The 14,575-nt window shown below is 39.7% G+C and overlaps 1 protein-coding gene and 1 pseudogene across 1 annotated transcript; both read right to left on the bottom strand.

Annotated features, from left to right (window-relative positions):
• Positions 1–2,830: 2,830 nt before the first annotated feature.
• Positions 2,831–4,119, bottom strand: LOC128623057 (hemicentin-1-like). Its single transcript, XM_053649921.1, has 3 exons — positions 3,919–4,119; positions 3,597–3,791; positions 2,831–3,470 (listed from the first exon to the last, which is right to left on the bottom strand). Exons 1-3 carry the CDS (start codon positions 4,016–4,018, stop codon positions 3,436–3,438), a joined length of 330 nt encoding a protein of 109 aa, XP_053505896.1. The 5' UTR covers positions 4,019–4,119; the 3' UTR covers positions 2,831–3,435.
• Positions 4,120–8,549: 4,430 nt separating this feature from the next.
• Positions 8,550–14,575, bottom strand: part of LOC128623047 (E3 ubiquitin-protein ligase UBR2-like) — a 37,271-nt pseudogene continuing 31,245 nt past the window's right edge.

The raw sequence follows: 14,575 nt of genomic DNA, 5'->3' as shown, positions 1-14,575 counted from the left end.
TACTTACCTAATCCCAATCCTAAACCTTAATCATACACCCTGAACAATAATCCCAATTCTAAACCCTAATCCCAATCCTAAACCTTAATCCCAATTCTAAACCCTAATCCCAATCCTAAACCTTAACCGTATGCCCTGAACATTAATCCCAATTCTAAACCCTAATCCCAATCCTAAACCTTAATCGTACACCCTGAACATTAATCCCAATTCCAAACCCTAATCCCAGTCTTAAACCTTAATCATCCAGCCTGAACATTAATCCCAATTCTAAACCTTAATCCTAAAACCTAATCGTATGCCCTGAACATTAATCCCAATTCTAAACCCTAATCCCAATCCTAAACCTTAATCGTACTCCCATCCCAATTCCAAACCCTAATCCCAATCTTAAACCTTAATCGTCCGCCTTGAACATTAATCCCAATTCTAAACCCTAATCCCAATCCTAAACCTTAATTGTACGACCTGAACATTAATCCCAATTCTAAACCCTAATCCCAAGCCCTGAACATTAATCCCAATTCTAAACCCTAATCCCAATCCTAAACCTTAATCCCAATTCTAAACCCTAATCCCAATCCTGAACCTTAATCACATTCCTAAACACTAAACTGTTATCCCAATCCTAAACCCTAACTCTCCTACACTACAATATGAGCTACTTTAGTTGTAGTTTAAAATACATGACATGACAACATAATTTAATTTATTTGATCAGAAATCATTAAAAAGTATTTACCAGCACAGTAAAATGCTTCATCCAGCAAGAATCCTTCTGGGCATTTCTCTCCCTCATCATCTACACAAAATAAAACACACATGCCTTGATCTATTTTATAATTATGTGGCAAAACTGAAGCTTTTTTACAGAATTATTTTGGACTTTTACTGACGTTCCAGACATGGTGTATGTCGTTCCTCCTGCTCAGCCCTGAACATGACCATGATGAAATTGATGGACTTTGTGAGTATAGTCATTAGTATTGTTGTATGGTTGTGATGTGAGTATTGTCATTAGTATTGTTGTATGGTTGTGATGAACTGGCAGTGATAATGTGGCTGTGATGTGAAAGTCCAGCCTGAAGTTGAGCATGTTGTAGGAGCTGCTGATGTCTGACAGATTTACTTCAGTAGTGGAGCGAAACATTTCACTGATCCATCAAACTCCAGCGAGTGATTACAGCGCAGAGTCAGCACCGAGCCGACACCCTGCTGAAAAGAATTCTGGGTAGACCAGGAGTAAATCTGACCAGAGCCAACTTGCACGTACGTCTCATCAAAGTCCTAGAAACAAGGAATTTTACCCAAGATGATCTTTATTCCACACATCTGATTAATGTTATTAATGTATCGATGATTAATGTAAAGTTCTAATGAAGTGTAAATTAAGACCTGCTGATGTAGCACTGGGGATAAAAACACTGCAGGAATAAATGCATTAATGACCACATCGACTAGCAAAACTCCCTCTGCATCCACACCTCTCACCACATGGGTTATTCTTAAGATCTCTCCTACACACACACACACACACACACACACACACACACACACACACACATAGAGGAACTCATTTACCCTTACTTGTTAATTCTCCTTCGTCCTCCTGAGCTCTCCTACTCTCTTTGTATTATCTTTCATAGCATCGTTTTCTCAGATTCACACATCAGTGGCTCAGGTACCAGATTCCTGAGGCTGTGTGAGTACGACTCAACCTCAGGAGAGGATTAGACTTCACTGATCTGATCTCAACAAGTCTCACCACTTTTACCTGCCAATTTTCGCTAATCTTTATACTGTACATTTATACCTCTGTGTGTGTGTGTGTGTGTGTGTGTGTGTGTGTGTGCGTGTGTGTGAAACCACATGGTGTCAGAGAGGCAGGCAAACCTTGAAAGAATCTGTTTCTCTATACCATCTCACACACACACACAAACCTGTTATAACTGCCAGTGTCTCATGCGTCTCTCATGCGTGTCTCACGCATCTGCTATCAGCTGTTAAAACAGTGTATAAACAAAGCATTATCTTGCAGACAACTTTACAAACCGCTGTGGTGTGTCCCAAGTAGTGTAAGGGAGTGTTTATGCTGGAGGTTTGTTGTTATTTTTACCTGACTAACTGATAGCAGGGGTTCACCTGTCAACTGTAGTGTTCATATTTGGAAAAAAAAAACCCTGCTGTAAATGTATATTAATCAAAATGTACTATGAAAATAACAGGAATTTTCTGTAAAGATATTACTTCAGTACTTCAGTGTGAATATGTTGTACACTTCCATCCATCCATCTTCTACCGCTTACTCCTTATCAGGGTCACGGGGAACCTGGAACCTATCCCAGGAAGCATCGGGCACAAGGCGGGGTACACCCTGGACAGGGTGCCAGTCCATCGCAGGGCACAATCCCACACACACATTCATACTCAACACGCCAATCAGCCTACCATGCATGTACCAAGCACAGGGAGAACATGCAAACTCCGCACAGCACACACATGGCCCCGGTGGGAATCGAACCCCAGACCCTAGAGGTATGATGCGAAAGTGTTAACCGCTAATATAATATAATATAATATATATATCTATCTATATATATATATATATATAATATATATATATAATATCATCAGTGACTGGAAGTCTTTACATTTGGAGAAAAGGGTGTTTTGTTTATCCATAAGCTGGTGATTAACAATGATGACATGGACATTTATTTGTACACGGCAAATGTAGGCCATTTTATTTTGTATATTTTAGATGAATTTAAGATGTGTGTGTGTGTGTGTGAGTGAGTGTGTGTGAGAGAGAGACTCACCCACACTGGGAGGAACGTTCTCCATGTGAACCTCCAGTATGCTGCATCTGCTCTGAGTTCTCACTGATGTTCACTACAAGGAAAGACACACCAAACTCACAATCATTCACCATCCCGATCACACTGGCACGAGCCCTACGGAGAGAGTCTCCTACAGACAGACAGATACCAAGGACAGACAAAGAGCAAGATACAGAGAGAATGAGTATGTATGAATATGACTGTAATTTTTTCTATTTGTTTAATTTATTACGGTTTTTTTTTAAACAAACAAATAAATAACCTGAACATAAGGATGTCTGGCACTGCCTGGACTCAACATCTGAACCCTCACATGCTGCTCCCCCTTTGGTTGGTTTTGGGTTGTTGCAAATCTGATTCACTGTTGGAGGCCATGCCCACATGTGACACTGCATGGCTCCCACTGCTCCCAGTGAGAGTAACCGCCTGCAACTGCAGCACAAATATTAACAGTGGTGGATTAAACTGATTACTGATTAACCTGCTTGTTAAACTGATTACGAATGTAATAGTTGTAACACAAATATCAAAAAGCAGTGATAACGATAAACATTTCACCCTGTACTTTCAGAGATATCATCCTCCCATCTCATTTTCAGCAACACACAGATACTCTCCTGAATCCCTGCTCTGACAAACACACACACACACACACACGCACTAAATATCATTCCACAGTCCAGTGCAGCTGTACTCGGACACAACAGTTTGTGTTGTATGTGTAGTAACAGAACCATGGAAATATGGGATGGTTACCATGGCGCTGTACAGAATGAGAGAGCTGTTGGAGAGCTGTTAGATGAAGACGCTCAGTGACCTGCAGCAGGTGGCCATCTTTAAACCAGCACAACACCGGAGCTGAAGTTCCTCTAACAGAACAATCCAACACAATTACAGCACCATGAGGGACAAACTGAGACACATGGCCATCTACTTTCAGAACTGGAGGCTCTATAGTGAGAGAGACAGAGGCAGAGACAGAGAGTGATACAATGAAACAAAGAGAGAGAGAGAGAGAGACAAACACACAGATAGAGTGAAAGAGAGAGTGTAAAACAGACCTGTATTTAAAACTCACCTGTGATATGGAGGAATGCTAACGCTCGAACAGAGCCGACGCTGATCTCCGCTGTACACATGTACAATCCCGAATCCCTCACTGTTACATTCCCAATCATCAGCAAACTCCGACCCGCTTCATCCACACTGAAGCCTGACCAAGAGGGGCAGGGAAAATCACACACACACACATATCAGTGCTTGTGTGTGTGTGTGTGTGTGTGTGTGCACTGACAGGTGTGTGTGTGTGTGTGCACTGACATATGTGTATGTACATCCTTTAAACCCTGAGGCCTATCTGTATAGGGACGATTGTTAACATTCCAGGTGATGACAGGGGGAGGGGTTGAGTGGGCGTGGCAGGTGAGGGTCAGATTTTGCCCCACCCTCAGTGTCATGTCGCTCAGTGACTCCTTAAACTCCGGCCTCATGTTAACAGACAGATGGACTTTGTGATGTGCAGAACCTGCTGCATTCATGGCCACACAGGTGAGCACACCTGCATCAGAGGGCTGATAAAGGGGAGCCTGAAGAGTTACAGCTTAGTATCACAAATTCACTCAAGAGTCAAACATTGTGTGTGTGTGTGTGTGGGTGTGTGTGTGTGTGTGCTGAAATGGGTTCTCTCAATGATTAGCTCTCCTGTACTCAGGACAGTAAATTTTCCCCGCAGGTTCTGGTCTCCGTTTTTCTCCCTGTGAATTTTGGGTTCTGGAACTCCTTGAGCTGATCAAAGCAGCAGACTCTGGAAGCCCTGGATGACGGACACTTCAGATTGACCAACAGGAATTGTGGGCGGGACTTAAAAAGTCAAAACATAGCAACATTTACCACCAAAATATCTCAGCAGTTTTACAGTGAAACACATTGTGTGTGTGTGTGTGTGTGTGTGTGTGTTCTGACCATGCAGAATCACTGTGATGTCATGGCTCGCTCTCCCTGCACTGTTCAGGGCTGTGCACGTGAAAATCAGGGCATGTTCAAGTTGTGCATTTTTAATGTGCAGTGTTCCATTCTTGAAGGTCAGGAGGTTGACTCCGCCCCTCACAGAACCACCCAATTTGTGCCATTACACCTCGGGCTCCGGCAGTCCAATCGCTGAACATGGCACACTGACAGACTCGCCAACACCGAGTGTGTATTCATCATGAGGTACAGAAATGACAGGAGGAACTGTAGAGAAACACAAATACACAAACAAACACACTTTAGTGCACAGTGAGACCTGCGAGAGGGGGAGGAGCCATGCACAGGCTTTTATATACAAATAGAAAAACTATTAAATTCAATCAAATTTTATTTATACATCCCTTTAACACTGGACATAGTCAAAAAGCAGCTTTAAATAAATCTGCATAGAGATATAACCACAACATAATTTATACATTGTACACTACATTTACATATCACATTTATGAGGTACCTTGGGTAAATAAGTTATGAGAGAGAGAGATAGTTTGTATATAATGTACCCTTAGTTTTGACAGGTATAGGTCAAAGGTCAAAAAGATACACATTCTATCTCTCTATCTCTATATCTAGGTCAAAGATCAAAGGTCATGATCATAAAAATATTTATAGTTATGTTAAATCTGGATCACATCCATTCGTGACAGAAACGTTACCATACATGGTACGGCCATGTGTTTTCCACCCCACACACGTTGCACACATGTTCTTTCTAACACTCTGTGGTAGGTCATAAAAATATATATAGTTATGTTAAATCTGGATCACATCCATTCTTGACACAAACATTACTAGTTATGTTAAATCGGGATCCCATCCATTCGTGACAGAAACGTTACCATACATGGAATGGCCATGTGTATCACACATCCAAACAAAAATATGACACACACAAACACACTTTATTTCACATTATTTAAAAGGAATTTAAGTGTTATGTACTAAATGACCATAATTATGAACACAAGTTGTTAAGTTGACAATCATTTTTAAAATTACGTTTCTCCATTTAGATTGTCTGCAGTAGAATGCAGTCTTTTAAACCAGGAAAAATGACTGCCTTTAGGTTTTATAACAATAGTAAGTAAAATCCAGTGTGATTTACATTACAAATCTCATACGTAACATCTCTGCAGGATTTATAGACGTTAAAGCACTGAATGAAATGAGCAATATAGACAAAAAATAAACACTCTGTGTCTACTACTTTTATCTCTCATAGAACTATCCACAGTCCAAAGGCTGTGGAGCTAGAAGGCTACGTGTGCGAATGACAAAAGATTTTAAAAAAATAAAATAAAAAATGTATCAATACATGAAATTAGATTACACAATGTAGTTGAGGTTTACACGAATAAGCAGAAATGTAATCATGCTTATCTTTCCTATAGCACAAATGAAAAGCCCTCTCTAGATGAACAGATTTGTCAAATGAAACTTTTTCCTTCTTATCCACTGCTACGGTAAACTAAAGTGTAGATATTCAAATTACACTGCTAAATATGACTAGCATTAGCTACGTGTAGTAGTGCAAAATAGTCCATCAAATGTATTAGCAGGTGTAGCCTATACACCAGTCCACTATTGGTCATATCACTATTGAGAACATGCCCCAAATTCATTGCTTTAGTAGAATTTAATTGTAAGTGAAATGATACTCGCATTGTAATGTCCTTAGTATTTGTTCAGTCTACAGGTCCTCTAACACTCTTAAATGAATAAATGTAAATGTACTACAACATAAATTTTGTTTTAAATCAATTAACGCAGAAATTACACACAATATTAAGTTGATGTAATTATCCACATTATTATGTCAACACAACTCATCAAAATAATGTGTACAACTTTAAATATTTAATTAATTCAATAAATTAGAATTTTTATCTTGCAACCCCACATTAAATTTAGATTGTGGGGGTTTGTTTTGTATAGCTATGCTGTTAGAAAATACACGATGGTTGAATGTGAACATAAATGAGCAGAATGTAAGCTTGTGAAATAAATTAAACTTTATTGATTGCACTTTTGAGAAAATGGCATGACTTTGAATAAAAATTTACTGAAATAAATACTCTTGAACATTGATATACCCGAAGAAAAAAAAAAAAAATAATAATAATAATTTTTTACATACTTTCTAAATAGGTCCCTTTAGGAGGTAAACGTTTTAAAGACGGTGTTTTATAGGAAAAGCGCGTATTACATGCCTTCTAAACCTAACCCTTTAGGATGTAAAATGTTTAAAGTGCTGCTTAAAAGAATCGAGAGTTTTGTTTAAACTAGAAGACACATTTTCCGGGCGATGTCTTGTAGGCCTATACACACTGTCCTACACGTGTTTTCCCGGGGTGACGGTTCTGTAGATAGTGTAAATTTTACATTTATGAGCTCTGGTGACAGTGTCTGAAGTGTGTGTGTATGTGGGTGTGTGGGTGTGCGTGCGTGTGTGTGGGTGTGTTAGAGCCTATTTGTGGTTTAAGTGAATCTTTGTTTCTGAAATTACTTCTGTGGTAATTATCAGTTTGTGTAACTAATCTATCAGAAAATACTAGACCTGGTGACTGAATGTGGTAGATGTATTAGAATTGTGGACATGTTATGCATGTGTAGCTCCCTATGTGTATGATCTATGTGTAATCCTTCTGTCAAGAAATGAACAGACTGAGGTTTGTGAAATAATTGAACTATTTATTGGCTACGTTGTTGAGAAAAACATTGTGATGTGTAAAACATTTCTACAGTCCTTCGAGGCTGTATGATGTCGTTGTTCTCTTTTACTGAAAGAAAGGTCAAAACCATCGGTGTTATTCGTTGTGGAGACTGAAGTGACAATATGTCTGAAGAAAATGAAAATATGTATTACATATCCTACCTTCTAACCAGGTTAATTTAAGGGTGAAAAAAACCTTTTTTAAAACCATTTTGTTTAAACTATAAACAAGATTTCAGAAAATGGTACGCCAACGAGGATACTTACACAGAACTATCGCTAAATACATAAGCTTTTGTCTATGCTTTGACATCCCATGTCCCAGCAGTACATTTATGACCTCTGATGACCATGTGGGTGTGCGGGGGTGGGTGTGTGAGAGAGAGAGACACAGGTGTTCTTTTGGGGGTTTTGCTGACCAGAATTCTTACAAATGTGTTTGTTAACGAATTAAAGGGAGTCGTGTGTCTCAGTGTTAAAATAATGGTTAAGACGTTGTAGTTAAAACACAGAAGAAACTCTGCAACTATCTGTTACAATGTCTGCTCCGAGAAATCCTAATACCCTTAGAAGATTGCTGTGTATTCAATAACAAGAGGACCTGTTGAAATGAGAGAGGACCTGACTTTTGCTCCAAAAAAAAATAAAAAAACCAAGAGGTTAGTTTGACAATTTATTAATGAAGGTAATGTAAAGACGTTGTTGTTTAACCCTGAGCAGGGCATCAACAACTCCAAAGATAGTGTCTTAAGTCCGAGGGTTTAGTTAGGAGGTAGAAAAACATTTAAAGATGGTGTTTTAAAAGAAACAAGTGTTTCATCCTTAATGGTAAAAAAGAAAAGTGTTTGTACTCCAATATGAAATAAAACGGTGGAGACACACCGAGTACATTTCTGTTCCACAGTCTATAAGGATCCCCAAACTTCATGTAGTGTGAAAAATATATACACCCTCCGTGACTATGTTACTTAAGGTTTAAACATTTTTATTTTGTGATGGCAGCAAGACAAAACGGTTGTGCATTTGGTGTCTGGTGATTGTAGAATTAGGCCCCAAATGTCAACTATGTTTTGCGTATGGTTTCGTCAGGCAAAGATCACGATGGTACGGAAAGAGTATAGAAGAGTAATTGGGGTGATCTAATGCTTAGGACTTGTACAGTACTTCAACTCGGGAACGTCCCACCATGGCGTGCAGAGAGGCGTTATCTAAGGTACACGTATATATAATATAGATCAGATCTATATTAGAAGGCGGTGTGGTATAAAGTGAATCAGCAATAAAGTTCTCAGCTTGAGTTGTTTTGTTTGCGTGTAAAGTATACAGACAGAGGATATTTCACTGAGATTATGTTAATGAAAAGGCTGTGCCTATTGTACAGGATTGTTGTGATTGTCGTGCAGCTCTTGTAAGATGTGGTAAGGAAATTTGTGAAATACAAACACAAAGAAGTGGTGGTTGCTTCGGATTAAGAAAAAAAAAATCTGCCAAATTGATACGAGTGTAATATAAACAAATGTTTGTGATGCCTGTGAAAGTCTTTCAAAAGTGAATCTGTAGGTAGTTTCCCTTCTGAAGACTGGAGCGAGTAAACACTCCTCAGGCACTGCAGAGTTTTTGTGAAGTGTGTGTACATTTTTGGAAAGTGTGCCCTCTAGTAGCTCACGGGTTTCTCCCTTTCTCAGATTGTTTGCAGTTACTCCGGTAACTGCAAACAATCCTGTGTGTCTGACCATCCTGTGTGTCTGACCTCCTGTGTGTCTGACCGTCACACAGGAACATGTCCCACACTCGGAGGACCGAGGCCCAGGGCAGAGTTCTGGAGAAGGCACACATGAACCACTCCATCATGTCGATCTTGTGATTGTCCAGGTGCCGATACGCCACAGAACACACGCGCTTCACAGCACATGCAGGATCTCTCCGTCCAGCTGAACTGCCTCCTGCACATATAACGGTTCACAATAAGCGCTATAACTTGCTGTTAAAAACACAAAACAACTGTTCTCTTACACAGAGAAGCCTTGTTTCTAATAATACACTGTGCAGTGCAGAAATCAGGGAGGAAGAAATAAAACACGTAAAATTACAAAACAAAACTACAGCTCACACTAAAATACATAAACACACACTCACAATAATATAGAACATTAAACCTTAAAGAAAAACTAAGCAAAACTGCCTCATGAACACAGCAACACATAGACACAAACACAAGATGGCGGTGTTGAGTCGCCTCGTACAGCGGAGCAGGATGGGGTTTGTAGCTCCGATATATAATTTCTAACAGACCTTATGATCTGTGTGGCGTTACAAAACTAAATTACCGAATGTGAATGTTTCCTCTACAACTTCAGACTGAACTGAACTACATTCGCTTCAGTCAGATTTCAGTTTTTCACTTTTTCACACCTGCAATCCACGGATACACAACTATAGCCGTTTTAAAAACGTGCATTCAGTCAGGTTTCTCGTTTCTACTGTACTTCTATATTCCAATTTATTTAACTAGGCCTGTAAAAAGAAAAAAGACAAACACTTGGCAAATGGCACTTCTCAGCTTAATTTGATTGGTGAACAAATACAGTGGTCTCAGTTGATCCTAAATGTTTCTTTCCCAACAAAATAGAAGGTTTAACAAAGAAAAAATTTAGTTCTCAGGAAGTTATTCAATAAACTAACAATGAACTATTTTGGCCCTTCAAAGCTATTCAGTGATGAATGTAGCCACCCTTCTTTTCAATAACCGCCATGAGCCTTCCATCCGTTGAATGTCAGTTTCTTGATCTGTTCATGATCCATTTTATCTGAATGGAGCATTGCCCTGCATAAAGATCATGGTCTTCTTGAACGTTGCTGACTTCTTCCTGTACCATTGCTTGAAGAACGGATCTTCTACAAACTGGCAGTAGGTTTGGGAGTTCATTTTCAGTCCATCTTTAACCAGACGGAAAAGGTCCATCTGCTCCATCTATAGTCACTCTTATTTCATCGGTCCATGAAACCTATAAGGAACGGTCTTCAGGTATTTCTTGGCCCAGTCATGATGCTTCAGCTTGTAAGTCTTATGCAGTGGCGGTTGTATTTCAGCCTTCCTTACTGTAGCCATGTCTCTGAGCACTTGCCACCTTGTATTTCTGGACACTCGTGGAAGGTTGCAGTTCTGAAACATGGTGGCAGTGCTGGCTAATGGGTTCTCTCACGATTTATTCTTCTTAAATCTTTTGCAGTCAACTAGCGCCTTTTCTTCTCTGCGTTTTTTTGCCCCCTGTCGAGTATTCATAACAAAGCATTTTTGTTGGGAGGTCACACAATAATTTTGCGATCGTCAGTGTGCTGCAGCCCCCTGATTTTACAATTTCTGACCTTTTTTTTGGCCCATTTTCCTGAATTGGAGAAGCTAATAATAATGCAAACCTTATATAGGATGTTAATCACTTTAAGGTGTAGTGTTTATATGTTGTGTTCTCCCAACAGGTTATTTTGTAGACCTTGATTTTGTTTGATAACGAGCTTTGCTTTCATTGGTTGGCTTAAAGGAGGGCGGGGCCACGACTACTCTACTTTTTTCCCCTTCGTCTTCTTCGCACTCTTTTTGATTATACTGTTCTATCTGCTTTTCATGCACAAGTATGTCCGTGTACTATTAAGGGGAAAAAGTGCATGTGCAAGGAAATGTACTACAAATATAATCTATAATATAAACTTACACACACATTTTAACCAGACAACACCACAGGCTGTCAAAATGGCTGACGTGGCCAGTTTTATCCATGTTGGGCAGAAGGATAGACTGTTATCGTAACCATAATGCAAAGTGTGAATGAACAAAAAACACTGATAAGAAAGATTTGAAAACTTTCCAGGCTGATATTCTAACGAGCACGCTTGACCTTTGTTGATGTGAGAATCTCAGCCTGCTATGGTACTATTTGATGATATCTTTTCATGTGACAAAACTGAAGAAATGACACTGTGCTACAATGTAAAGTAGTGAGTGTACAGCTTATGTAACAGTGTAAATTTGCTGTCCCCTCAAAATAACTCAACACACAGCCATTAATGTCTAAACCGCTGGCAACAAAAGTGAGTACACCCCTAAGTGAAAATGTCATTTTACAGTTCAACAAACTCTCCTCCAGCCCCCCAACGCTGAGCCGCCCACAGAAGACAACGTGGTGTAACCTGTGATACATCTCCCAGCCTGAAGAGGGAGCACTGCTCATCACATTTGTGCTCTCAGTGGGGGGAGGGGAGGGACATCTGCTTTGTGACCAAGTCAGACTTTCTGTGAATATTTAACCGTTTGTCCTCATTCTCACTAATACGACTGTTTACAATATTATTCATATGAAGTTGGAAACTGTGCAGAGGTTTAATGTGTTTCTAATTGAAAGTACAAACTCTGAGACAAACTATTCATGCATTAGTGCTGCTCCAGCTTTTTAGTGTCCATCACACTTTTGTGTGAAAGCATCGCTGTGTGCACCATTAATCCAGAGTCTGTGATTAGATTATCCACATCATGTTCAAATAAATATTTCTATAGGAAACGCTTTAGAGCGGGGAAGCCTTACTGTGGTCCTGTAAGATTACAGTCCAGTACAGTTTGGGAATTTTCCTGAATCACACCCGATTTAAGTCCTCGGGTCATTAGGTAGGAGTGTTAGATGAGAAATCATCACACTGTGCATGATCACAGGAATTCAGGACCAGAGCCAGGCTCCCCTGATTTATAAATTAATTGTTGATGACCTTAAAGTAATTCCCAGTGAAGATTTATCATCTTTTTACAAGCATCCTTTTCACATTTTAGAAAAAGAGAAATCGCAGTGATTTGTACATTTGTGCTCTGCATTTCTTTCAGAGCCGTGGGACTGAATTGTTGTGTATATAGGCAGTTTTTTTGTGCTCTGAAATTGAACAGGACTTTTGAGAAGACAGCTGCTCATGGTTTAATTCATTTTTAAAAAGGGACTGTCAATATGAAGTGAGCGTACGTCTATCAAAAGGTGGTTGTGTTGAAGAAACCTTGTTGACCAATCTTTGCTAACTTGCTCTGTCTGTGTGTGTGTGTTTACTGGTACAACAGTGGTAGCAGATTTTCAGAGCCGAGCTTACAGTAACGAAGACGCTCAAGTGTACTTGTTTGGAAGATGTAGAAACTCAAGTCTCACATGTTAGCACAAACATGTCTTTTTCCTTTATTAGGGAATTTGTGCTTTGGACATTTTTGAAAGATATCGTGCTTGTGAAATGTGCTTTGCGTGTTATTCATGTTCAACTGGTTGTATCGGTGTATCTTTATATACACTTGTAGCAGTGCAGCTACAGTACAATAGATTTCGTTAGCAGTCATATCAATGGTCATATGAAGTGTTTGGGCTTAGATTTGTGTCTTTTTGAATCATTTACACTCTATGGCACCTTTTTACGGTTTTGCTGTATGGGCTGTGTTCCAATTGATCAGTGTTTGATCATTTCCTCCCTTCGCTCAAACATTGTGTTTGAGAAGGCCTTCTTAGTTGAACGGTTGTTTTCCTCAGCTTTGGATTTAGCTGTAGGGCCCAGAGGTTTTTGGAGTTTGAAGAGGAGGCAATAAAAGATTTGGAACACAGCCCTGTTTTCCTTTCCGAGGTTCCCCGGCTTTTTTCCGTCACCTCCTAGCCGAGCTCAATTCTGCTGCAGCTTTTTAGCCACAAGCTGCTGGTGCTTGACTTCTGAGGCCTTATCCTGTTAAGCGGCCGCACTATGGCAAAAAGGAGAGTTCGGTATGCTGACTGTATGAGCTTCAGTTGAATGTGTATGTGGTCGAACTCTTGGTAGGACAATCCAGTATATTACAGACGGACACAGACAAAAACATCCACAACGCTTCTACTAAATATTGTTGAATGTCCGCTCGTATGCAACTCTCCAACAATGTCACGTCCTATCGAGAGTTTCAGTCGATGTTTATAATCTAACCCAATGGGATTTTTTTACTCTGGTGTAATTTTCTTGACCACTTTAACACCAGAGATGCTGCGTTACTTTTGTCAAAAATGTAGAACACCAGAGACAAGGCAATGACGACGTGATCTTGTTCCTTTGTGTGTTTTTGCCTCAGATTCTGGCGACTGTTCAGACTCGGTTTGCAGCGAAATTTCAAATCCACAAATGCCTTGAACAACGTACATTTTCAACAATCCGTTTAAATCGACTGGTCCATTTCCGCTGCACGGTGGATCTGAAGGATGCACTGTGATCAGTGTGGCGACGTCTGGGAATCGAGTTACTGAAAAGGCCACGAGTTGGAGGTTACATTTAATTTCTAAGGACATCTGGGCTCTTGGTGTCTTTTGGATAGGGACTGCAAAACTTTTTCTATAAGGGTGAAAACAGATGCATGCTTAGGTTCTTCAGCTGTAGACAGTTTATCTTGCTTACTGCATTGACGTATGAAGTTTGGACGGGTTCTGTAGAAAGAGATTAACATGAAGGGGGAAAAAACAAAACAAAAAAAAATACTGAAAGTGAATTTGTCCTGGATTGTTTTATTTTTTTTTCTCCATTGGGATGTCAAAAGCTTCTTCAACTTGGCCACAAATCTAATAAAGTCAGGTACATTGTCAAGTATTGCCCCAAAATACCTCTATGGTAGTAGGATGTGCTCACTGATCACTTGTACATGTGCTCATTCATACAATTATCCAATCAGCCAATCATACGGCAACACCACAATGTACAACATCAAGCAGGATCAGATGAAGAGCTTCAGTCAATATTCACATCAAACACCAGAATGTAATCCAGTGATTTTATCCGTGGCAGGGTTGTAGATTCTAAATGAACAGAAATTAAACACTTGATGTATAAATAGGTGGATGTGATACTGGCAGAACTGTGTGTGTGTGGTGTGGGTTGCATGCATTGGGGAGTAAAATAATTAAAAAAACAGTCAAGTGCACATAGCAAGCTTTGTTTCATGTTTGTGTCGATGATCAGCTCACTG

Source organism: Ictalurus furcatus, chromosome 19 (genome assembly GCF_023375685.1).
Source record: "Ictalurus furcatus strain D&B chromosome 19, Billie_1.0, whole genome shotgun sequence".
Classification (NCBI taxonomy): domain Eukaryota; kingdom Metazoa; phylum Chordata; class Actinopteri; order Siluriformes; family Ictaluridae; genus Ictalurus; species Ictalurus furcatus.
This window is presented reverse-complemented; position numbering and strand designations above follow the sequence as displayed.

Excerpts from the sequence above, each read along its gene's own strand:
- LOC128623057 (XM_053649921.1), bottom strand. The coding sequence starts at position 4,018 with ATGATTGGGAATGTAACAGTGAGGGATTCGGGATTGTACATGTGTACA. Across the intron at positions 3,792-3,918 it reads AGCATTCCTCCATATCACAG|AGCCTCCAGTTCTGAAAGTA; the intron begins GTGAGTTTTAAA and ends CTCTCACTATAG. Across the intron at positions 3,471-3,596 it reads TCATTCTGTACAGCGCCATG|AGCAGGGATTCAGGAGAGTA; the intron begins GTAACCATCCCA and ends TGTGTTTGTCAG.